The 22,744-nt window shown below is 55.5% G+C and overlaps 1 protein-coding gene and 1 long non-coding RNA gene across 8 annotated transcripts in view; both read right to left on the minus strand.

Annotated features, from left to right (window-relative positions):
- ITGA3 (integrin subunit alpha 3) overlaps nt 1-11,406 on the minus strand; it is a 31,213-nt gene extending 19,807 nt beyond the window's left edge. The window contains exons 1-4 of one of the 7 annotated variants that reach the window (XM_045985024.1): nt 11,260-11,406; nt 10,051-10,258; nt 1,804-1,931; nt 1,408-1,487 (exon numbers count right to left, since the gene is read on the minus strand). In XM_045985024.1, coding sequence (XP_045840980.1) covers nt 1,408-1,487; nt 1,804-1,931; nt 10,051-10,258; nt 11,260-11,266 — 423 coding nt within the window. In that variant the 5' untranslated portion in view covers nt 11,267-11,406. Of the gene's footprint in view, nt 1-1,407; nt 1,488-1,803; nt 1,932-10,050; nt 10,259-10,689; nt 10,785-10,828; nt 10,869-10,894; nt 11,184-11,259 lie in introns of those variants that run through there. The other 6 variants (XM_045985028.1, XM_045985026.1, XM_045985027.1 and 3 more) reach the window with 6 other exon arrangements.
- A 1,177-nt stretch (nt 11,407-12,583) lies between these two features.
- On the minus strand, nt 12,584-22,074 carry LOC123930204. The gene is made up of 4 exons (XR_006816009.1): nt 21,963-22,074; nt 14,848-14,974; nt 13,073-13,142; nt 12,584-12,632 (listed from the first exon to the last, which is right to left on the minus strand). It is a non-coding gene; the product is annotated as an uncharacterized LOC123930204 (long non-coding RNA).
- Between the last annotated feature and the right edge of the window lie 670 nt (nt 22,075-22,744).

The raw sequence follows: 22,744 nt of genomic DNA on the forward strand, positions 1-22,744 counted from the left end.
GACAATTTCCACCACCCCCCCATTTTAGATAAGGGGCACAGAGAGCTCAGTCTCTAAGATCTCACATCCAGAGAGATGCAGAGAATCCTCAAACCAAGGCTGTCAGTCTCCCAAGTCTGAGCTCCTAAGCGCTAGGCTGCTCCTGCCTCTCTCGTAGCTTCTCCCCATACACTGGAGGGGCTTGACAAACAGTTGTGGGTCAAATCAATCAGAAAAGGGTGTTTATGGGGGCGCCTGGGTTGCTCAGTCGGTGGGGCGGCTGCCTTCGGCTCAAGTCATGATCCCAGGGTCCTGGGATTGAGCCCCACATCGGGATCCCTGCTCAGCGGGGAGTCTGCTTCTCCCTCTCCCTCTGCCTGCTGCTCTGCCTACTTGTACTCTCTATCTGTCATATAAATAAATAAAATCTTAAAAAAGAAAGAAAGAAAGAAAAGGGTGTTTGTAAATCAGCCAGGGACCAGGGGAAACCCGGAACTGGGTCTGCTTGCTTTCTGTCTGCTTCCAGCCGTGAGCTCCCCCAGCAGCAGGCCGGAGTCACTGTCAAGCTGCTGTGGGCACACAGTAGGTGCTCACTGAACATCTGTGGAGCGGGTATGCTTGCAAGGGCCCGGGATCTAGAATCACCCTCAACAGAGGCCTTCCATAACACAGTTCTAAAATAGCATCTCTGTGAACTGAGGCGAATCTGGGGCTTACAGTGGTGTTCAAAGGTGACAAACTGTAACAGAGATGACTATGGGGGTGGCCATCGGTTGGATGGGGACACACTCTCTGGAGTGATGTCAATATCTCTTTAATGGGTGTCAGTTTCACAGGTGTCTCCTTGGTCAGACCTCCTTAAAACTTAAAATCTGTATGTTTCACTGTCTGTAGATTTCACATCAATTTTTAAAAATGAAAAAAAAAATTGCCTATCTGGGATTCAGAAATTGAGACCCCAGGGGCCGACACTGAAGAAGGCAGCCAGGAAGTGACAAGTGACAGCAGGGAGTGGCCCCCAAACCCCCGGGGGGTGAGCTGGGGTCAGCAGGGCTGTGCCTCTTCCGCCCGCCAGCCTGTCAGGAAGGAGCGGGCCCAGGCTGCACTGCCCCGGGCTCTCTCTGCCCTTTCCTCCTCACAGTTCCCTCAGCTCGTTCCCACGCAGGGTGAGCACCCCGGGAGGGGGTGGCGGTGGGGGTGGGGGGTAGGAAGCGGGTGATTCAGACAGGACCCAGGCCCCGCCAGGCCCCGCCAGGCCCTGGAAGCACGCCAGAAGTGCAGATCAAGGAGACACTCAGGACCGTGGAGACATCCAGCCACAGAAATGGACATCTGCAAGGTCCCAGCTCACTCACCGAAGACCCCTCTCCTGCCCTCTGCTTCCCCCACCAGCTCCTGGGAGATGAAGGAGAGGACTGGCCCACTTACCAAGACTCTGCCTGCAGGGCCCTGGCTGGCCACTGTCACCCCGAGCCACATGTCCTCAATAATGTGATGGTCAGGGTCACCTGTGGGCATGGGAGGGATCATGAGCCGAGGCGCCCGTCCTCCCGGTGCTCAGAGCCTCTGGAGGGTAAGGGTTGGTCTTCCGGGCCCTCCACTCCTGCAGGCCACCCTCCCTACGCCCTTCTCCAGCTCACCATTAAACTCAGCTCCACAGATAACACGTGGTCCCACTTTCCTCTAGCGCTCCCTCCTCCCAGCGGGAGAAGAAGGGAGTGGAAACTGCCCGGTTAAGCCGGAGAGCTCCTCCAGGTCACCCTCCGTGCTACCCCATCTACCCGACGCCTGCCCCAGTGCTGACCCCCAGCGCCCTCCCCTCACTTTTCTCTGAGATGTCCATCCGCTCACAGTCGTCCTTGTCGGCAGTGAGCGGGCACAGGTACACGGCGCCGGTCCGGTTGGTGTAGCCATCAGGCAGGGCGAGGTCCCGGGGAGCACCAGCCAGGATCCTGGGTGGGGGGGATCCAATGAGGTTGGCGAGCCTGGGCTCAGACTCCCCAAAGCGTGCTTTGAACAACTTTCTGTTCAACATGTTTGCTGAGCACCTGCTGTGTACCAGTGCCAGGCTGTGTGCCGGGCTCTGGGGTCAGGAGACAAGTGGATCCTGGCCCTGGTCCTCCGGGAGTGGCCAGTGCAGGAGAGGCAAGAAAACCGACATCTGCAGTCAGTGCCCCCAGAGAGGAAAGTAGAGCACAAACCAGCCCAGAGGCAGAGGCATGGGGAGTAGTGCGGGAGGCTCACAGACAGGGGAATGGGACTGAGTCTGAGGATGGTCAGGGCTCACCAGGACAAAGGGAGGAAGGGCACAGTAGCCAAAGGTATGACCTGCACGAGGGCCAGGAAGCATGAACAAGCAGTGTGACTCAGGATCCGCATAGCCCTAAGTGTGGTGGGAGCCAGGAACATGGTGGGGGTGGGGTCGTAGGGAAGGCGGGGTGGGGTCGTAGGGAAGGCGGGGTGGGAACGGGGTTTCAAGCAAGGCAGTGACATGATCAGATCTGGGTTTTGGAAGGGGTGCTTTGGCCTCTGAGGTGAAGGTAGACCGGAATAGAGAATGACTGGGGGAATCCTGGCACAGGGTTCAACTTCTGGTGGGGGGTGGGGGCTGTGAGAGATAACACAGGAGGCGTCGGTCCTTCCTCTCTAAATTATATGAGGACCCAGGCCCAGGGGCTAGCACTGAAAGGTGAGACTGGAGGCAGGGAGTGTCCCTGAAAGCAGAGCCAGGTGAGCTGGGGTCAGCAAGGCCCCTAAGCGACCTGGGTGATGTCTATCCCTGCCCCCCACCGCACGGCACTACCACCCCCTAGAGATAGGCATACAAGCTATGAGGGGATGGGCACCTGACACTTTGTGGACAATGGGGCCGCAGGGCTGAGTTCTTGGCAGGTGGGCCTGAGAGTGGGGATTGCCCCCAGCATGCCCAGAACCCATCTTTGGGGACACCAACCGCAAGTTCCTAGAAGGGTGCCTAGGGCCCTGGTCACACATCCCATTGCAGACAGGTGGCTAGAGGACAGGAAGGCAGATCAGCCTGGGAGCAGTATCTCAGAAGATAGTCTTTGGCCCACCAGCATCAGAAATCCCTGGCCAGGGGCTCCTGGGTGGCTCAGCTGGTTAAGTGTCTGCCTTCAGCTCAGGTCATGATCCCAAGGTCCTGAGATCAAGCCCCACATCAGGCCCCCTGCTCCGCGGGATACCTGCTTCTCCCTCTCCCACTCCCCCTGCTTGTGTTCCCTCTCTTGCTGTCTCTCTCTCTCTCTCTCTCTCGGTCAAATAAATAATAAAATCTTTAAAAAAGAAAGAAAGAAAGAAAGAAAAAGAAATCCCTGGCCAGTTTGTTAAAAACTGGCAAACTCCTCAGCCTACCGCAGACCATCAGAATTGAACCTGGAGGCGGAACCCCAGAACCAGCCTATTTAACAAATACTGAGCACCTCAGGTCAAGATAGCTCTACCCCCTTTGCTCCCTGGGCATCACCTGTCTGTAGCCTGTGGACATTCTGCCTGGATGGCCTCCCGGATCCCGACAGACACAGCCTTCTGGGTGGCAGACACCTCCTAGGTACCCCTCCGTCTGGCCCCGGCACCACTATCATCCCGAGGCTCCCAGCTCAGAACCGGGCTCCGGGCTACCCGCCAGAGTCTGGAGGAGCACAGCAACATCCCCGCCCCCAGCTCCTGCCTGGGACCCAAGAGTGAGGGCAGCAGGGGGAGTGGGCAGGGCTGGGCCCGGGCATGCTGGGACCTAGGGTGCCTCCGCCCACTGGCTGTCAGGAATGCACTGCCTGAGGGTGCTGGGAAGGGGGTGGGACTTCTGCCTGCGCCTCACTTCTCCACTCCAGCCTCAGCTGGGAACTGTCCCTGGGGGCAGGGGTGCAGCTTCTCCAAGCAGAGCACCCCTAGGAGGGGCGGGCAGGAGGGCTGGCAGGGCGCCAGGGCGGTAGCCTGGGCCCGGTTAGTCACCCTCTGTCTGGCCTGGAGAGGGTGCCTGGTGAGTCCACTGCCTGACCACCCGGGTCCCCCCGCCCCCTAGGGACTGCCAGGTGAGAGAGGGAGGCAAAAGCCCGCAGGAGAGGAAACATCTCAGCCTGTGGGGAAAGAACGGAAGGGCCTTGGGGCACCTGGGTGGCTCAGTGGGCTAAAGCCTCTGCCTTCGGCTCAGGTCATGATCCCGGGGTCCTGGGATCGAGCCCTGCGTCGGGCTCTCTGCTCAGCGGGGAGCCTGCTTCCCTTCCTCTCTCTCTGCCTGCCTCTCTGCCTAACTTGTGATCTCCGTCTGTCAAATAAATAAGTAAAACCTTAAAAAAAAAAAAAAACAACAAAAACCGAAGGGCCTGGTTCTGCCTCGGGAGGGCCGTTTCTTTTCTTTTTTTTTTTTTTTTATATTTTATTTGACAGAGAGAAATCACAACTAGGCAGAGAGGCAGGCAGAGAGAGAGGAGGAAGCAGGCTCCCTGCTGAGCAGAGAGCCCGATGCGGGGCTCGATCCCAGGACCCTGGAATCATGACCTGAGCCGAAGGCAGAGGCTTTAATCCACTGAGCCACCCAGGCGCCCCTCTTTTCCCTTTCTGAGCTATGAGTCCTTCATCTGTGAAATGGGGACCGCGGTTGTCCCACCAACTTCCAGGGCTGTTGAGGGGAACAAATGGGTCCATGCTTCAGAAGGGCTTTCGGACTATGATGTCATGGCCAATGTGAGCACTTAGTCTGACTTCTGGGGGCATCAGGGACTAGACTTCCGTCCCCCCCCCCCAGGTGTTCCTTCAAGCACGCAGGAGTTTTTGCCTCACCTGGTTAGGGAGTCTGGAACAGAGGGCAAAGAGCAGACGGGCGGTTTAGAGGGAGCCGAGGATGGGACCTAGGAGTCCTTCCATGATGGCAGAATCACTGGGTGGGGGGAGGGCACTGGCTACGATGAACTTGAAGGGATAGGTCCAGGCCTCAGGGGGCGAGGCGTCGCTGGGGAGCCCAGGCTACATTCCGGGGTGGGACACGCAGTGGAAGTGTTGCATCCCCCAACTGCAGGCTGGGTGGCAGGGGGGACCAAGCTGTGGGGACATGGGGTGGCCAGGGAGCAGGGTAACCATGATTTCCCAGCTCTGTTCATCTCAGAGGTAGTGGGCTGAGGGACCCCTCCTCTTAGCCTCCTGGGGTACCGAGCAGGGAAAGCCAGCCATGAGTAGCATTTGGGATTGAAATCAATCCGTTTGCCATCCATACTCACTCAGCCCTCACCCTGCCCCAGCCTTGTGCCCACTGATGGGCGGTGGGGCAGGGTGGGTGCCCTAAATTCCAGCCCCAAATCCCAGGCCCCTCCTTCCCCAGAGATTCCATGGGGAGCCCCCCTCTAACCCCCTTGGGGTATTTTTAGCTCTTACTTGGCCTGCTCAGAGGCCCTTTAAGGCCCTCTGGCTCCCAGCCCAGGATCCAATGGGTCCCCAGCCAGGGGACCGGGAGTTGGATGGGGGAAGGCCTGTGCAGAGGGTCAGGTCCAGATCCCTCCAGCCACAGCCAGGTGTGGGAGAGGTCTTCCTGGCGCGGAAATGAAACAGAAAATAGAATGCAAACGCGCCCCTCTGCTGCCTGCTCTCGGGGCTGCTCCAGATCAGTGGGTCCAAAAGCTGACCCCTCCCAGATCACCAATGAGTCCAACTCCAGGCAGCTGTCAGAAGGGAGGCCAGCAGGATGCTCTGCCCAGCTCTTAGAGCACAGAAGAAAGGAGATCTGACTTTCCCTCTCCTGGAGCCGGGCTGGGCCCCTCCGGGACTGAGGGGATGGATGAAATGACCTCTCAAGGGCTTTCTGACAGCTCCTCAGCCTCGTCTTTGGCTCCAGCCAGACAGCCCCTCCTGGCCTCTGGGGAGCCCTTGAACTCCAAGTTCCATAAACGCACTTCCTCACCCCCGTTCCATCATTCTTCCTAGGGTGGGGGTGGGGGTGGGGGAGGGTTTAAAGCTAATGCAACGGCCAAGCCGAAAACAGCAGAATCGGAGGAGGCTGGGGAATGGGGCCCAGGAGCATTCAAGGCACCAGGCTGGCTCACCCCGAAGAGAAGAAGGTTCCTTGGGGGGCACTGGGGTGGGGTGATGCTCAGAGAAACCGCCTGTATGATTCAGGGAGGCACCTCCGAAGCTTCCGGTTAACCTGAAGGGTAACAGGGGCCAGCAGAGAGACTGCAGGCCCCCGCGCCACACTCCTCAGGGTTCCCTGCCCCCTTGGGCCAGGAGGCGGGTGGGTGGTGCTGGGCGCTGCTTCAGCGCTGAGACCAGGGGTGCAGGTGCAGGCAGCCCTCGGATGCTGGGTCCCAGCTCTGTGCCCAAAGTGCCGCCCGAATTAGCCATCTCCCTAGAGGCTGCTCCTGTGGCAGCCGAACAACAGCCCTCTCCGTCCTCCCCTACGTCGCCTTGACGCTGCCCACCCAGCCCCCTCTCCCTCCTGGTGACTCAGCCCTAGAACCAGAGCAACAGGCTGGAGGAAGCGAGAGAATGAGAGAGGACGGGAGAGAGAGGCCTTGGCCCCAAACAAGGCTGTTTTTCTCATTTCTTCTCCCTCTTGCTGGCTCCTTAGTATCTTTTCCCTTTTTGATCCCCTGTGGTGGGTGGGTGGTAGGGTTCTCCCTGTTATCTATCCTCCATCCCTCCTGCTGCAACAGACATCTTCTTCCTCCATAGCTTAGCTCGGGGCAACTCCCTTTCATTTCTTTCTCTACAAAGTCAGGCTTCCCCTGCCTCCTGCCCCATTTAAAGCTCCTCGTCCTGGGCGGGTCACTGGAGAGAGCCCAAGGGACAGGGCGCTCCACAGTGCAGGCCTGCCTGCAGCCACAACTGTTCTGCCCATCTCCTCCAGCAAGAGCCTTGGAGGCTGCCAGGTGCCTGCCCTGCCCAGGGAAACATGTTTTAGGAGAGCATGGCAGGTAAGCCCGGTTCCTGCCTACCTCAGATATGACCTCATCAGCCAGAAGCACAGCCACCCTGGCCCCAGGCTCCATAGACACCCTCAAGTTCATGCAAGCACAAAGGGGAGAGAGAGCTCCAGAGGTATCTTTGTAGCCCACAAGGTCAGGCCGGACCAGGATCCGGATCAGGGACCAGGGGATCCTTCCTGGGAACCACGGAGTAGGTGCTAGGGGCCAGGGGGCAGAGATCAGCTCCCAGAGGAATGGTCCCTCTGCTTCCCCAGGGCTCGTCATACATCCTACCCAGAAGCCCGAAGCACCTTGGTCCTTGGCCCTCCTCCTTACCAGCGCTTCCGGCGACAGGGAAGCTGGGGCCTGGGTTGGGGTGAACTCCAATGTGGGAGTTCCCTAACTCGGGTCCAGAGATAAAGACGATGGGAACGAGATAAGGACCTGAGGTTTTAACCATTTCTGGAATAAGGTCTTCTTTGAAAACAGGATGAGAACCGTGCTCTTCCCTTCCCCCTGCCCCCTGAAGGACGCACAGATGCAGGATTTTCCGTGTATTTGCAGGAACCTCCCCCCCCCAAACCTCCCGCAGACCTATGAACCGAGGCTAAGAGTTTGTTTAGGACCAGGAGACCTCCCCTCTTTTCCAAAAGGGCTCGTAGGCTAACAGAATATAATACCTGACTGGTTTGTTCCCCGAAGCTGTGCACTCAGACAGCTGTTCACATCTGGCTACACAGCTGGCTGCAGCTTAGCCCAGCTGGCCCAGCTGGCCCTCCCAAAGGGCCAAGGGGCAGAATTCAGTGAGAGGAGGAGATGAGCCAAGATAGAGAACCACAGGGAGAGACACGCTACCCAAGAGAATGGCCCAGAACTTGATCTAGAATTACCTGCCTCTCCACAGTTCATTAGTTTTAGAACCTTCTGGGCTTTCAGCAGGCCTAATGTGATCTCTAGCTGCCCAGGAAGAACAGTAGAGTCCCTCTGCTCAGCCATCTAGAGTGAGAGTCACGGGTACAAGGGCCTGGCTTTGGCATGAGAGCCCTGAGCTGCTCCCCGGAGACGCAGGCATGTGCAAAGTGATGTCCACACACTGTCTCACTACAGCCCCACTGGCACCTCATGAAGAAGGCACGTTGCCCTCCCCTCACCCTCAACAGGTGGGGACATTAAGGTTCAGGTATTAGTGACAGATCTAAGACTGGAAACTGGCAGGGGGACTTGGGCACCTCTTTTCCCTCCCCAGTGTCTGCTTGCCTATTAATAGGCCAACAGAGGCAGCAAAGAGGACATAGATCCAGGTCCAACCTCTCTTTGGAGAAAACTGGCCCAGAGAAGGGAAATATCTTGCTCAAGGTCACATAGCGGGTAGTGGGCTTGGAGGTGGGGTTTACAGAGGCCATTATCTACTCCAGATTTTCATTATTCACTCACGCTTTCCCCACCTTCTTCTTCCACTGTGTTGCCTTATATCATGCAGATTCAGTATTGAAGTCTAAAAAAATCTGGGATGCCTGAGTGGCTCAGTCAGTTAAGCGGCTGCCTTCAGCTCGGGTCACCATCTCAAGGCCCTTGCATCCAGTCCTGCATCCGGCTCCCTGTTCAGTGGGGAGCCTGCTTCTCCCCTCTGCCCCTCCCCCTGCTCATGCACACTTGTTCTCTCTCTCAAATAAATAAATAAAATCTTTTAAAAAAAAAGGGAATTCTAAAAATATTTTTCTGGGCTGGGGCAGAAAGAGTGCCAATACAGAAACTCAGGCTGATAGCCACTTTCAGGGTCTCCAAAAGATGAAAGGCCGGTCAAGGGCAGCCCACAGTTGTTGGTGCTGTGCTGGGAAGGGTGCGGTGGCCTTAGCCTCTGCAAAAGCGAGATGGAGGCCAGGTAGGTAGGTAGACTGGGCCAGGGCTGGGCCAGCAGGGCAGAGGCCAAGACTGAGGCAGAGTTTGGACTTTGGACATTCCAAGCTTCCTCAAGTTTCTGCAGGCCCCAGCCAGAACTGGGAAAGCTTTCAATACACCTTGTAGGAGACCCTGTCCTCTTGCTCGTGGAGCTAGACACCAGGTAGGGGTAGATGTCTGATAGGTTCCCCGGCCCAAAGAGGTAGGTGGGACCTGCCTCACCTGTCCCAACTCCTTCCCTTCTGCCATAGCCTCCCCTCTCCCAGCTGCCTTCTTTCCCTAGCTGCCAACCTCAGCACCTGAGCCCAGGGCAGAGAAACTTCTAAAACCTAGACTTGCCCCTCTAGGCTGGAGTGTGTCGGTGGCAGTGGCAGGGGGTGGGGGTAAATAGGAAACACGAACAGCTGGATGCAATCTCCTTCGCTCCTATCCTCTATGGGTAGCTGTTCCCCCTCCTTCTCCTTACAGCTGTCCGGGAAGGCGAACAGAAGAGAAAAACACCATTTCCCTCTTCAAACCAAAACAAACACACTTAGGGTTGAAGATTCAACATGAATCTGTGGAATGCAGGGAAGACGTCTGGTGGGAGGGCGTCCCTGCTGGGGGTGGGGTGGGGGGGCAGGAGTGCAAGGAGGAGTTGGGACAGCTCCCTCTACTTCCCCATCTTCAAGGGGTCAGAGGGAGCTCCTGGACAGTTCCAAAGGGCCAGACTCACCCATCACCTCACCCTGCACCCGCCAAGCACCAAGCTCCCAGGGCCTGCAAAGCCCTCCAGTCTGTATCTGCAGAGGGTGTGGCTGGCAAGGCCCTGGCGCTTAAACATTCGGGGCCACAGGTTCTCCCCAGTTAAGGGGGAAGAGGGATCCACTGGGTGTTTACCTTGCAGTTTTCCCCGGTCCCAACCCTGGAGAGAAGTATTCCTACATTAGGTACGCGGTCGACGGCCTGGGAGGAGGCTCAGGAAACGGGGATCCCACTTCTACTTTCAAGACAGCTTTATAGGGCTGAGAGGCTGAGTTTAGACAGGTTCTGGCTGGGTCAGCACTTGCCAGGGATTACGGACCCCATCCCACACCCAATCCCTCCGCTTCCCGCCAGACCTGGGAAGGGAAGGCCTGCCCAGGTTTCCCCCCACCCCGCTTATTACCCGTTCACTAGAGCCCGCGCCTCCCGGGCCTGGAAGCCAGGCTGCACCCCTGCACACACACTCTCTCCCCCCTTCCAACGCCCCTCCCCATCCCCCTCGCCAACCTCAACTTACAGGTAGCGCTGCTGCCGTTCCGTCTGCCGGTGGAGGGCGACCGAGTAGCCGAAGAGGCTGCCGGGGTTCTTGGCCTCCTTCACCACCAGGAATCGGGTGTCCAGGTTGAAGGCGGAGGCGACGCGGCCGCCGGCGGCCACCATCAAGGCGAGCGCACAGAGCATCGGGCGCGGGACGCAGGCGGCGCGGCAGGGGCCGGGGCCCATGGCTGCGGGGCGGGGGCCGGGGCGAAAGCGCGTGAGGGCGTGCAGCTGGGAGTGAGGACCTGTTCACCTGCTCCCCGCGCCACCGGAGAGCACTCGGGCGGGCTGCGTCGCTGAGCCCCGCAGCGCTGAGAAGTTTCTGGCCCCCAGCCCCGGTCAGTTTCACGTCCGCTCAGGGTCTGCGCTCTCAGACTCCTCTTAGAGGTTCGCGGGTCCACTCTCCCGCCTGCCCAGCCGGCGGGTCACCGGCCTCCCCGCCCCCGGCACCCTGCCCCCAGCTCGTCCCGGCCGCGCCCCCTTGGCCGCACTGTAGCCTTCGATCCCGGCTGGGCGGCGGATCTGGGAACGCAGACCGGTCGACCGCAAGAGAGACGGGAGGGAGCGGTCGCCTCCGCGCGCGCCCCGCCTCCCCACGCCCAAGCCCGCACCTCCCCACCTTGCGCGCCCAGCCCGGGCTCCGCTTTCCTTCCGGGGAAAGAGAAAAGGTCCCGGCTCCGCTACCGCCTCTTAAAGGGGCAGCACCGCCCCTCCCTCCTCATCCTCCCTAACCAGGCTCCGCCCTCTCCCCCAAACACCTGTCGGGAGCCCCCAAAGGCTTGGATTTCCCCTCTCCGCCCCTTGCTTCTCCCAGGGAGCGTCACCTCCCGAGCAAGATGGATTGGACGGGCGGGGCCGGGGGGTGGGATTTGTCCGGCTGCTTTGCTCCGGCTGCTACCGCTGCTGGAAAGGCCTTTCCTGGCGCGGCCACCTCTGCGGGCCCGCTGGAGAGCCCCGGCGTTGGCGCATCTGGGAAGCGACATTCGCGCGCCTCTGGGTAGAATGCCGGCTTCGCCTCCGCAGCGCTGTGAGTTCCTGAGAGGCTGTTAGCGGTCTCTGGACATTCTTCCTCGCACCCAGGCCCTTCGCTGTCCTTATCGAGATGTGTTTCTCTTGTCCGCCCGCCCCCGCCCACCCTGATCCGGGCTGGATACGCAAAGCCAGACGGATATTCAGCAGTCGTACTAACCAAGCATTGCTCATAAGACAGCGCTTCCCCACAAAGGGCTCCGCCTTCTGGTATCCCTTATAAACCATTCGGGGTGGAAATGAGTCCCTTCTCCTTAGAATGCACTGTGTGGCCCGGGAGCGGGGCCTAGACTCTAACCATGTCTCATCCACTCCTGCCTTCAGGGCCCAGACCAGCAGATTCCCAAAGGTCTCCTCCTCCCACCCAGGCTCAGCCTGAGTGTTTGGAGACTGGGCAGAACGCCAGCCTCCATAGGTGTGTAGTGGGTGGCCCAAGGCGGAGGTAGTTGGGCGGGGCCCAAAGCTCTGGTCATCCTCAGAAGAAACTAACTGGAAGGGAACTTCAAGAGGAAACGATGTACTTTCTTGAATGGAACTCAGATTTCTCACACCGCAGCAGAGAGACTCACTTCCGCTGCACATTCTTTTCTCCAGGCTGAAGGAACTTTGTTTGGCCCAGAAGTTCAGCCTTCAGCCCTCACTCTCTTGCAGTTTGATTTAGAGTCCCTGTCTCTGAGAGTTTATAATAATAAAAAGAAAACTACTGTGTAGAAAGTGCTCAGAAAAAAAAAAAAGTGCTCATTCAGCAGGAACTATGCTAAGTGCCTTACAGAGATTATTAGATTCAATCTTCACAACAATTTTTGAGGGTTATCTGCTTTACGATGAGAAACCTGAGGTTCAGAGAGGTTAAGCAACTTGGTGAAGACCACACAGCTTGGATTTTAGTTCTGTATTATCTGACCTTGGAGTTCTTCTTGACCCCTTGTGCTAGTCATTATAATTGGTATGATACTCAGGGCAGGTGTAGGTTTGGGGGAACCTGAAGCTTGTACCATTTGGCACCTCCCTAAGGAAGGGAAGAAGGACTCGGAGTACAAAATTATGTTAAGAGCCTGGACAGGAACTTGAACATTATAGTTTATTAATCATTTCACGTGCAGACTCCTATATCATCCTCCTATGCTCCCTGTGAGGTCAGGATTATCATCCTCATTTAACTTAGGAGGAAACCTAAGGTTTCTGATGTCCAAGTTCAGATGGCTCACAGGGGTGAGGGTAAGGGAGGGGGCAGAACTAGGACTGGAAGCTACTCACGACGGCTGCATCTGTAAGAGACAAGTCCCAGATAGATGTTGGTCACACAACCAGATGCACTGGAGCAAAAGCAACTACAACAACAGTGTTCTCTAAGGTTCCCAAGCTGTGACTCCCAGAGTCACCCAGCCTCTCCCCATGGTCTGCCTTGTGGCCCATGGCCTGCAGGGGTTAGGAGACATCTGGGCATAAGGAACAGAAAGCTGACCTGGGTGGAGGTTGACCAGTTACCTTGTTCTCCTTTGGGCTGGCTGCTGGGTCACAGCTGCTTTATTCCTGGAGGAGAGAAGATGTTTGGGGCTGGGAGAGCAGGGGCCAGGGCAGACGCTCTGTGTGGGCAAGGAGTCCCACCTGAAACAGCTTTGAGAATCCTGTGATGACAGATGGCTCTATGCCAGGTGTTATCTCTTTGGCCATCCCAAACAGGAATGACCAGTATGTCCGATCCCAGGGCTGGGAGCAGGAAAGGGATGAGGGATGGTTTTTCCATTCCAGGGGAGTATCCTGAGGGAATGTGGGAATGGGAGCAGGACTGCCTGTGAGCGGGGGAGGGCTGATCGAAGGAATGTGGGGGAGTGTCAGAGAGATCTGGGGGAGACGGAGCGGGAATGGAGGGAGATGTGGACACTGGAAGGGTCTCTGAGCTGGAAAAAGGCAGAAAGAGAAGCCTCAAGTTCATGACGATTGTCTGAAGTCCCCTGGTTCCAGTGACATACCGTGCACAGCCTGATCTCAACCCTCAGTTGAGTCTGTCGTGGCAACTCTTCTCCGTGGAAAAGGGCCCACCTAGAAAGGTAGACAGAGAGAAACAAGAGCACATGAATAACACACGTGAGACGGAATCAGAGTCCTTTTTTTGCTGTTTAACTGCTGACGCTTATAAGCCCCACCCCTCCCCCTGTGCCCTACACCTGGACAAACTGATAACAAAGCCCATGGCGGGGGGCATGTTCCCTTCTTTGGTGGCCACGGGGTATTCAAACCCCTTTCCCGCACAAATGCTCACCTTGATCTCAGTCCCTAGCCGCAATAAGGCTTTCTCCTCTCCTTGCTCTCTCAAGCCATTTCAGACCTTGCTCAACGGGCCAGCCCTGCTCTCTCCCAGAGACCTCGATTATGTAAATAATAAACTCTTTAATACCCTCTTGGCCTGTGTGTGACGTCATCAGTCTCGACATCAAGCAAAACCTTGGGTGGGGTCTGTCTGCTTCTGCCAGGGATGGTGAAAACAGGTCAACTATGGGTTCTGCTGTGGAGGAAGGGAGGCTTCTTGGAGGAGGAGTATCTGGACAAGGGAGAAGGGAAGGGCTAGTAGGACAGAGCCTTAGGAGAGAAGAAAGAAGAAGAGTTATTGGGGTCTAGATGGGGGGTGAAGTTTTCTGAGTCACAACGATGACAACGTCGAGATGCTTTTTTAAAAAATATTTTATTTATTTATTTGAGAAAGAGAGAAAGAGCACGAGAGGGGAGAAGGTCAGAGGGAGAAGCAGACTTCCCATGGAGCTGGGAGCCCGATGCGGGACTCAATTCCGGGACTCCAGGATCATGACCTCAGCCGAACACAGTCGCTTAACCAACTGAGCCACCCAGGCGCCCCAACGTCAAGATTCTATCAAGGCGACTTGGTTTATTCAACGCTTGCTAGGTTTGCGTTAGCCCTCCTCTGGGGGACCCCACCCCCCTATCGCTGTCTCAGAGCCCCCGACCACTCCGCTTGCTCGCTCCCTCCTCACAGGAAACTCTGAACGCAGATAGATTGTGCACAGGGGCGGCTGGAGGAGAGAGAGACAGAGCAGAATTAAGGTGCCTTGTGAGTTGAGCACAGGCTCTCATCAGCCCTCTCACCTGGGGCAAGTTACTATCTTCCTCCAAGCCTCGATTTCCCCATCTGCACCATGAAAGGGCTAGAGGAAATATCTCCTTATTCCCCAGCCGGCAGCCCGCGTATCCCAAGGCTCCTAAGATTTGTGGAATTAAGTGGACCAAATCTTTGCTATTGAATGAAGACTCGGGTCTCTATCTCTGATGGGAGTTGAAAATGCAAATCACTGAGGAGGGAAGGAGGAGCAATGAAGCATGAATGGGTTTATCAGATTTCCTTTCTCCTGCGACCTAGACACATTCAGGCAGATGCCCCGTTCCTGCCTTGGAATCTGCCAGCCTCAAACATTCACTGACACGCCCCTGCGTACTGGCCCAGAGCTGGGAGCCCCCAGGCGTGTCAAAGATAAAGCAGAGCATCTTCGGGGGAGGCCGAGCTTTCATCCGGACCCCACATTCGGAGAGCTCGCAAATGTAAACAGTCTAAACCTTTGCCACATGGTATTTTAGGGCTGGTGCTTGGGGGGCAATGGTAGGGCGGTAAAGGGGGTGAGCCGCAGTCACTCTCAAATCTTCCAGCCCTTACAAAGACTTCTAGTCTGGGCTTGTCCTGTGATTATGGACTCACAAATCTGTGGGAAAATAGAACTGGGGCCCAGAAGTCACTCACGACGTGGTCGTTGTGTCACCATTTACGGCAGCTGCATTTCTAGAAGCCGTGACGGTCCCTTGGATACAGGAGCTCTTCAATCGCTACAAGCACAGCCGAATTCAACCAGCCACGTGTTCTTTATGGCCTTGAAACAGAGAACCCAGGAGAGGTGAGTGGAAGGCCAGTTCTGTCTCATAAATATCCTCTTGTCCCTGTCCACTCCCCAAGCCTGCGATCCTGTTGGGACAAATGTCTTGGCTCAGTGGGTTGAAAAGGAAAGTCAGAATTCTGAGGCATGAATCGCTGTGCCCACTGACTCACTTCCTCCTCCCCACCCACTCCGGACCCAGCTGGGCCCTGAGGAACAGGTTGGAGCCTCCTCCCTGCCCTTGCTCCTCCTCCCAGCACCCCACCCCCCTGGGGCCTCACTGTGGACCTCACCCCTGCCATGGAAGGCTGCAGCAGGACAGGGAAGCAAGCTACCCCTGATTTGCAATCTGCTTGCAGGTTTCCATGAGCTAAGGAGCAGACTACAGGGCAGTAGGGGGGTGGGCAGGGAAGGGTGCAGGGTTGGGGGAGCAGAGGCCCTGCTCTCAGGCTCCCCACTCTGATGTGCGGGGCAGGGCACCCTCTGGAGTTTGATCTGGGAGGTAGCAGAAATTCCCCTCTTTATTAAGGGACCTCTCCTTTCCTGCCAGGATCACAGAAATTCTCACCAGTAGGCAACCTCCCTGTAGCCTAAGGCCTTGTCTCCTGAAGGTTCCTATGAAAAGATGGGGAGCTCTACCTGGCAGGACAGCACGTGGGCTCCCTGGCAGAGACCGGCAGGATATTACAGCATCGCCCACAGAATCCAGGGCCCCAGGGGAGAAATGATTCAGGCAGCATGAAGGTAGGGGGAGGAGGGGGAAAGGCCAGAGCTGGGACAAAGAATAACTTCATGGATGTGGGAGGGGCGGGCAGGGGTTCCAGACAGACCCCTGGCACTGCCCTCCCTGGGTAAGCGTTGGCATGATAGGGTAATGAGGAAGGGATTTCACCTTCCTGCAAAACAACACCCAGAGTCCTGGCTTTTTCCCTCGGAAGGTTCCCTTCCCTGCCTTGACCTGGGATCCTCTGAAGAAAAGAGTCATTGGGTTTGGTTGGTTTTGAATACAGTCAGGGTAGGAGAGCCTCTGAGCCACGTACGTCAAGACCACTCACTCCTTCAGTGGCAGAACTGCTCTGGGCAACGTTCTGATGGTAGCTGGGAGGCTCCATCGCTGAGCCAGATGGATGGAACCCAGGGCTATGGCCTGGGGGAGGACGAGCAGGCGCACACAGGGCATAGACCTGGGTAGGTGCCATGGGCCTGGCAGCGGGGCAGCGATCGCAAGGACAGAGGCTGGAAGGGACGTGCTCAGGAAAGGCTTCAGCGTGCTGGCCTTGGAATGGAAGGGAGCGGATGGGTTCCCACCTGGCAGTGAGCTGTGGCAGTGAATCCTTTGTGGATTCCAAAGATCCATCTGGGGCTGATGCAGGGAGGGACCTGAGGAAGGGTGAGGACCTGCCCTATTGCAGAGATGGACATGGACCTGAGAGATGCTTGGGTGAGGTGGGGGCAGGAGACAGTGCAGAGGACTGGGGGAGAGGTCAGTGGCAGGGATGGCTCGTGAGTCTGGGGACGCGTAAGGCCTCCTAGGTGAAGGCACAGGTCACCCCAGCCATCTGCCAGGGACTCCAGGACAGGGGTGGAGAGAGACAAGAAAGCCAGAGCCCAGGATGGACCCCAGAGTAGTACACTCCAAACCTACCAGCAGAGGGAAGTTCTTAGGGGCCTTTCCCCAGAAGCACTAGCCTCAGCCTGGACGTGACTGGGGCCACGGCAATCTGGCTCCTAGTGGTCAGGCTGGGGTCACAGCAAGGTCCCTGGAGATGGTTCCTGGGGCACCGTCTCCCTCAGACCCTTGCCACCTGCACCCGGGACTCCAGGCCCTCCAGCTCTGTCCTTTGCTCTGTCTTGTTGTTCTCACTCTCTTGGTGGCCCCATTTACAACCCCAGGGGCCTACACTTCGTTCATTCCATGCCTTCCCTACTCTCTACTCCCATAGACTGCTTTAGGCTTCAGAACACTATACCCCCACACTCACTACCAGGGTGCCAGGCAGGGGGACCCGCTGCCCCAATGAGCATTGGCCTCTCACTCACTTTTGGTCTCCTCTGAGCCTCAGTTTCTTTGCAAAGGGTGATGATCATGCCCAACTCTGGGGACAGCTGGGAGACCGAGTGCGAGCCTATCTGGAGAGCATGGGGCATGGGGCCAGACACTAGGCCTTTCCCCTCGCTTCCCTAAGATAATCGTTACCTGGCTCAGAGGCTCTCCTACACTGACCCTATTCAAAACCAATCTTGGGGGCACCTGGGTGGCTCAGTCAGTTAAGCATCTGCTTTTGGCTCAGGTCGTGATCTCAGGGTCCTGGGATCAAGCACCAAGTTGGGCTCCCTGCTCAGCAGGGAGTCTGCTTTTCCCTCTGCTGCCCCTCCCCCGCGCCCACCCATGCTCCTGTTCTCGCTCTCTCAAATAAATAAATACAATCTTAAAGAAAAAAACAAACCAAGAACAAACAAACAAAAAACCCAAAACCTTGACAACTTGCAGAATTAAGCCTCCAACACCCAGCTGCTCAGCTCAGCCTGGGACTTGAGGTCCTCCAAGACCCGTGCTTACCTTTGGTCCTCGCCCTCCACACTCCCATCCTTTCCCCATGGCCCCAGCCCGTGGGGGGTGGGGTGGAGGAAGATCTTCATCCCCCAAATTCTGCTCACCCCTTTCTCAAGAGCTTTGTCCAGGGTGTCACCGACCGCAGTGCCTTTCTGCCCACTGACAGCTCCCCTTCTGTCAAAGCCAACTGAGGTCTGCCGTCTTCCCGGCTCCCGGGACCTCCACAGATGTTTTCTGCTCCAGGATAACCCTGTTTTTCGCTCAGATAGAGTGCTTGTCACGTTGGGCCATTGTGTCACTTATTACCTTGGGCAAAATTGCTTAAGCTCTCTGTGACTCAGTCTCTCCACCACACGCTGGAGTGAACAGCCGCGTGTTAACCGTGCAGTCGTTGTGGAGAGTAATTGGGAATTGCGCAGCACCTGAACATAGTGAGTAAGTCAATAAATACTATTTTTTAAGATTTATTTATTTACTTATTTGACAGAGATCACAAGTAGGCAGAGAGGCAGGCAGAGAGAGAGAGGGGGAAGCAGGATCCCCGCAGAGCAGAGAGCCCGATGCGGGGCTCGATCCCAGGACCCGGAGATCATGACCTGAGCTGAAGGCAGAGGCCCAACCCACTGAGCCACCCAGGTGCCCCAATAAATGCTATTTTTTATTAAGATGGTAAAGGGAGTGACAGTGGTTCTCTGTCTCCCAACAGCCCTGATTCCCAGGAAAAGCAAGCTCAGACCCTCTCTCCACCTTGCCCATAGCTCCTGCTACAGTGTTCTGCTTGGAGTGGAGGTCAATGATATGCATCAAATCGAATCTTCTCTGGTCCATCAAACAACTCATAGTGCTTCTTATGGGTTCCTCTTGGCTCCATTCCTGTGGGACATGGACATTTCTATGTCCAGGAAGTGAACCCCTGAGAGCTCGTGGAGGTCTCAGCACCTGGGGAACCCCAGCACAATACCCCCACCCCTGAAGAGCCTGGTTGGCCTTCCCCGGGGCTCCCAGGGTGGGACAGGGATGGAGAGACAGTGGAGAGTGAGCATCCTGGAAGACTTCTTAGAGGAGGAAAATGGAGAGAACTGGGCTGAGAAAAGGAATAGCCATTTGGGAGTCTCACTGGGCCAAGCCCTATATGACCTTTATTGTTCATGACAAGTCCTATTATCCCCTTTTCCAGAAGAAAACAAAGGCCCAGACTGGCAAAGTGACACGCGTAAGATCACAGCACTGGTTGAGGCGAGCAAGATTCTAATCCTGATCTGCTGGGCTCTGAGGGGAGGCTCAGCTGAGAGGCAGTCCAAACTGAGAATGGTGGGAGAATTCCAGCCTTGGGCCAGCTGCCCACGCATCCAGGGAGGCGGTGGGCGGGGCGGAAACAGTCACCAGAAGCCAGGGGCACGCGGCAAACAAGGGTGCCAGGAAATGACCCGGACCCGGGGTCCTTCCTCCCGGCACGCCCTGTGCCCCTGGCCAACTGCTGCCTCCCATTCCCGGTGCTCTCTGCAAGAGAACAGAGAAAGCTGGGCCAGAGGCCAGGGATGGCCAGGAGGGTCTTGAAGCCCTGGAAGGGAGCCCTACCAGACCTTAGCCACCATCACGCCCCCCCCTACCCCCACTGCCACCCAGTCCCAGGAGGAGAGACAGAGCAGGATCCTCAGGGTCCTGTGTTGTCTGCCTCGGCGGGAGCTCAGACTGGGGCGGGGTGCAGATAAGGCACTCGGAGAGATGTGTGTTGAAAGGAAGGTCAGCAAGTGTGGCGTCAAAACCGTCAGACTGGAGGTGAAGAGACTCGGTCCTGACCCAGTTCCTGCCCCCCCCCCACCCCCGCCTCGTGACCCTGGACGAGTCTCAGAACCTCCCTATCCATCAGATCAAGTTGTTATCCTGGAATGCCCATCACAGCTTGGGTCCCTTCCAGCTCTGACAATGCAGTTCTATTAATTCTTCGACTCGCTCACTAATTTGTTATTTTAGCGAAATACATGGTGCAGCTCAGTAAGTATATTTGGGAACTAATGACGTGGTGGGCAGAGTGGCAGTAATAAGCAAAGGCTGTCGGGGGGCGGGGGCGGTAATTTGTTAAGAACAAGGTGGCCTGGGTTCAAATTCTCCCTCCATCACAAGCTGACTGAGTAACCTCGGGCAAGTCCCTTACTCCTGTTGAACTTCAACTTCCTTATCTGTAAGAGGGAGGTAATAGGAGTATATGTACTTCATGGGGTTATTGTAAAAATTAAATGAGATAATGCGAATAAAGGAAAATGGTACATAGCAAGTGCCCAGCAAATATTAGCTATTGTTATTCCTTAGAGATGCATGAATTTCAGCAGGCAAAGATGGTGGTGTGTGTATGCGCAGGGCTTATGGTGGGGCGGTGGAGGGGGGAGCGTGGGAACAGTGTGGCCTTAGATACAGAGGCAGGAAAACCCAGTAGGCGTCTAAGGAGTAGCAAGAGGCCAGTCCAGACAAGGTGGAAAGAGGTAAGTGGAGAGCGGATGGTGAGGGGCTTTGGTCAGGCTAGGAAACTTGGATCTGACCTTGTAGATTGGCGTTTCCTAACTGGTGCTCCCCCAGAGTTCCATGAGCTGCTACTGGATGTTTGATAAACATACAAGAGGTGGGGTGGAGGGTGCGGGGGGGAGCTTGGGTGGCTCAGTCGGTTAAGCGCCTGCCTTGGTCCTGGGATCAAGCAGCATCCGGCTCCTGGCTCAGCGGGGCGTCTGCTTCTCTCTCTCTCTCCCTCTCCCTTTGTGTGTACTCTCTCCCCTTCTCTCTCCAGCTCTCACTCTCTCTCAAATAAATAAATAAAATCTCTAAAAATATACATATACAAGGGGGAATGGTGGAGAGGACTAGATGTCCACATGCGAAAGAATGAAGCTGGAGCCCTACTTCAGATCACAGACAAAAATGAACTCAAAACAGATCAAAGATCTAAACGCAAGAGCTAAACCTATGAAACTAGGTTTTCTCCAAAGAAAACCCCGGGGTAAGTCTTTGTCATCTTGGATTTGGGAACGGATTCAGATGTGAGGACCCTGAAACCACAAGCAACAAAAGAAAATATAGGGAAACCTGGTGCCAGGTGTGAATGTTTTCAACTCGGGCCTTGACATTCATATGTTAAAAAGCTAATCCCTCACGTGGTGATATTAGGAGGTGGGGTCTTTGGGAGGTGATGATGTTGAGAGCCTAGAGCTTCAAGATTGGGATTAGTACCTTATTTTATTTTCTAAGATTTTGTTTGTTTATTTTTGTAAGAGAGGGAGAGCAAGTGAGCATGAGTGTGGGGGCAGGGGCAGAGGGAGAAGCAAACTCCCCCACTGAACAGAGAGCCTGATGAGGGACTCGATCCCAGCACCCTGGGATCCTGACCCCAGCGGGAGGCAGCCGGTTAAGCCACTGAGCCACCCAGGTGCCCAATTAGTGCCCTTGTAAAAGAGGATCCACAGAGCCCTAGCCTCATGTGAGGATATAAGGAGAAATCTGCCCCTGCAATGGGGGCCTCACCCCACCCTGCTCACGCCCTGAGCTTCCCCTTCCGCCTCCAAAACTGTGAGCCGCAAATGTCCGTTGTTTAGAATCTTCCCAGTCCATGGTATTTTGTCACAGCAGCCAGAAGGGACTAAGGCACTGTGCCTCACACTTTAAAACCTCAAAGCTGGGGCGCCTGGGTGGCTCAGTGGGTTAATCCTCTGCCTTCAGCTCAGGTCATGATCTCAGGGTCCTGGGATCGAGCCCCACATGTGGCTCTCTGCTCAGCAGGGAGCCTGCTTCCCCCCCACCCCTCTGCCTGCCTCTCTGCCTACTCATGATCTCTATCTGTCAAATAAATAAGTAAAATCTTAAAAAAATAAAAATAACAAAACCTCAAAATCCTTCAAAGGACACCTTCATGAAAGCAAAAAGATAATCCCTAGGATGGAATAAAATAGTTCTAGATCACGTATCTGTTAAGAGATCAGTATTAGAATATACAGGGGACCCTGACGAGTCAATAGTAAAGAGAGGAGGAATTCAGCTGAAACAGGGGCAAAGGGTTTGAATAGATATTTCTCCAAACAAGGCATAGAGAGAGACAACAAGCCTGGAAGAAGATGCTAGTCGTTAGGGAAATGCAAGTCAGAGCCACAAGGAGACACCACGTCATGCTCACGAGAATGGGTACAGCTAAAGAGTTAGGTAAGTTTCAGTAAAGACGCCGAGAATCCGGAGCCGTCGTGCACCGTCGGTGGGGATGTTAAATGATGCAATTGCCTCAAAACGCAGTCTGGCATTTTCTCAAAGAGTTAAATATAGAGTGACCTTTTGGTCCAGCAATTCCACTCCCTGGCGTACACCCAGGAGAAACGAACACACACGTTTCTGCAAAAGCTTGTACACGGGTGTTCATAGCAGCGCTGTTCATAATAGCCCCAAAGTAAAACTCACCCAAATGTCCATCAGCTGATGAATGGACAAGCAAAATGTGTCATGTCCACACACCAGACTGTTATGTGGCCACGAAGAGGAATGAAATGATACAAATTCCAGTATGGTCGAACCTTGGAGACATCTTGCTGAACAAAAGAAACCAGGCACGAAAGGCTATATATAGTATGATTCCATTTATATGAAATGCCCAGAATCGGCAAATAGGGAGACACAGAGAACATTAGTAGCTGCCTAGGGTTCAGGGGGAGGGATGAGGGAGCAGGCTGGGGATGAGGCTAAAGGGCGTGTATGAGGTTTCTTTTTGGGGTAAAGAAGACATTCCAAAAGTAATTACGGTGAGGGTTACGTGACTGAATATTCTAAAAACCACTGAACTGTACGCTTTGAGCAAGTTGTATGGCATGTGAATTGTATCTCAATAAAGCTGTAAAAAAGAAAATATAAGGCAGGGTGCGAAGCTATCTTCATGTTTACTTAGAAAATTCTGGGTCTGGGAGGGGAGTTTTTGCTTGGGGAAAGCTTTGAGCCAGCATGTGTTGGCAAACTTGGAGTGTCTTTGCGTTTGCAGCATTTCCGAAGAGGATGACCATAGTTTACCATGGAACTGTTTTCAGAGGAACTTCTCTTTGCTTTTTCCAAAACACGTTTCACAGAACACAGTTTGGGAAGTCTGGCCACAAGGAATGGGGAGCCATTGAAGGTTCACGCAGTGGGAGAGGGTCTGGCTAGAGCTGGGCTTTGAGGAAGAACGGGCGGCAGTAGGGAGAACGGAAGGAGAA

This window comes from Meles meles, chromosome 18, assembly GCF_922984935.1.
Source record: "Meles meles chromosome 18, mMelMel3.1 paternal haplotype, whole genome shotgun sequence".
Classification (NCBI taxonomy): domain Eukaryota; kingdom Metazoa; phylum Chordata; class Mammalia; order Carnivora; family Mustelidae; genus Meles; species Meles meles.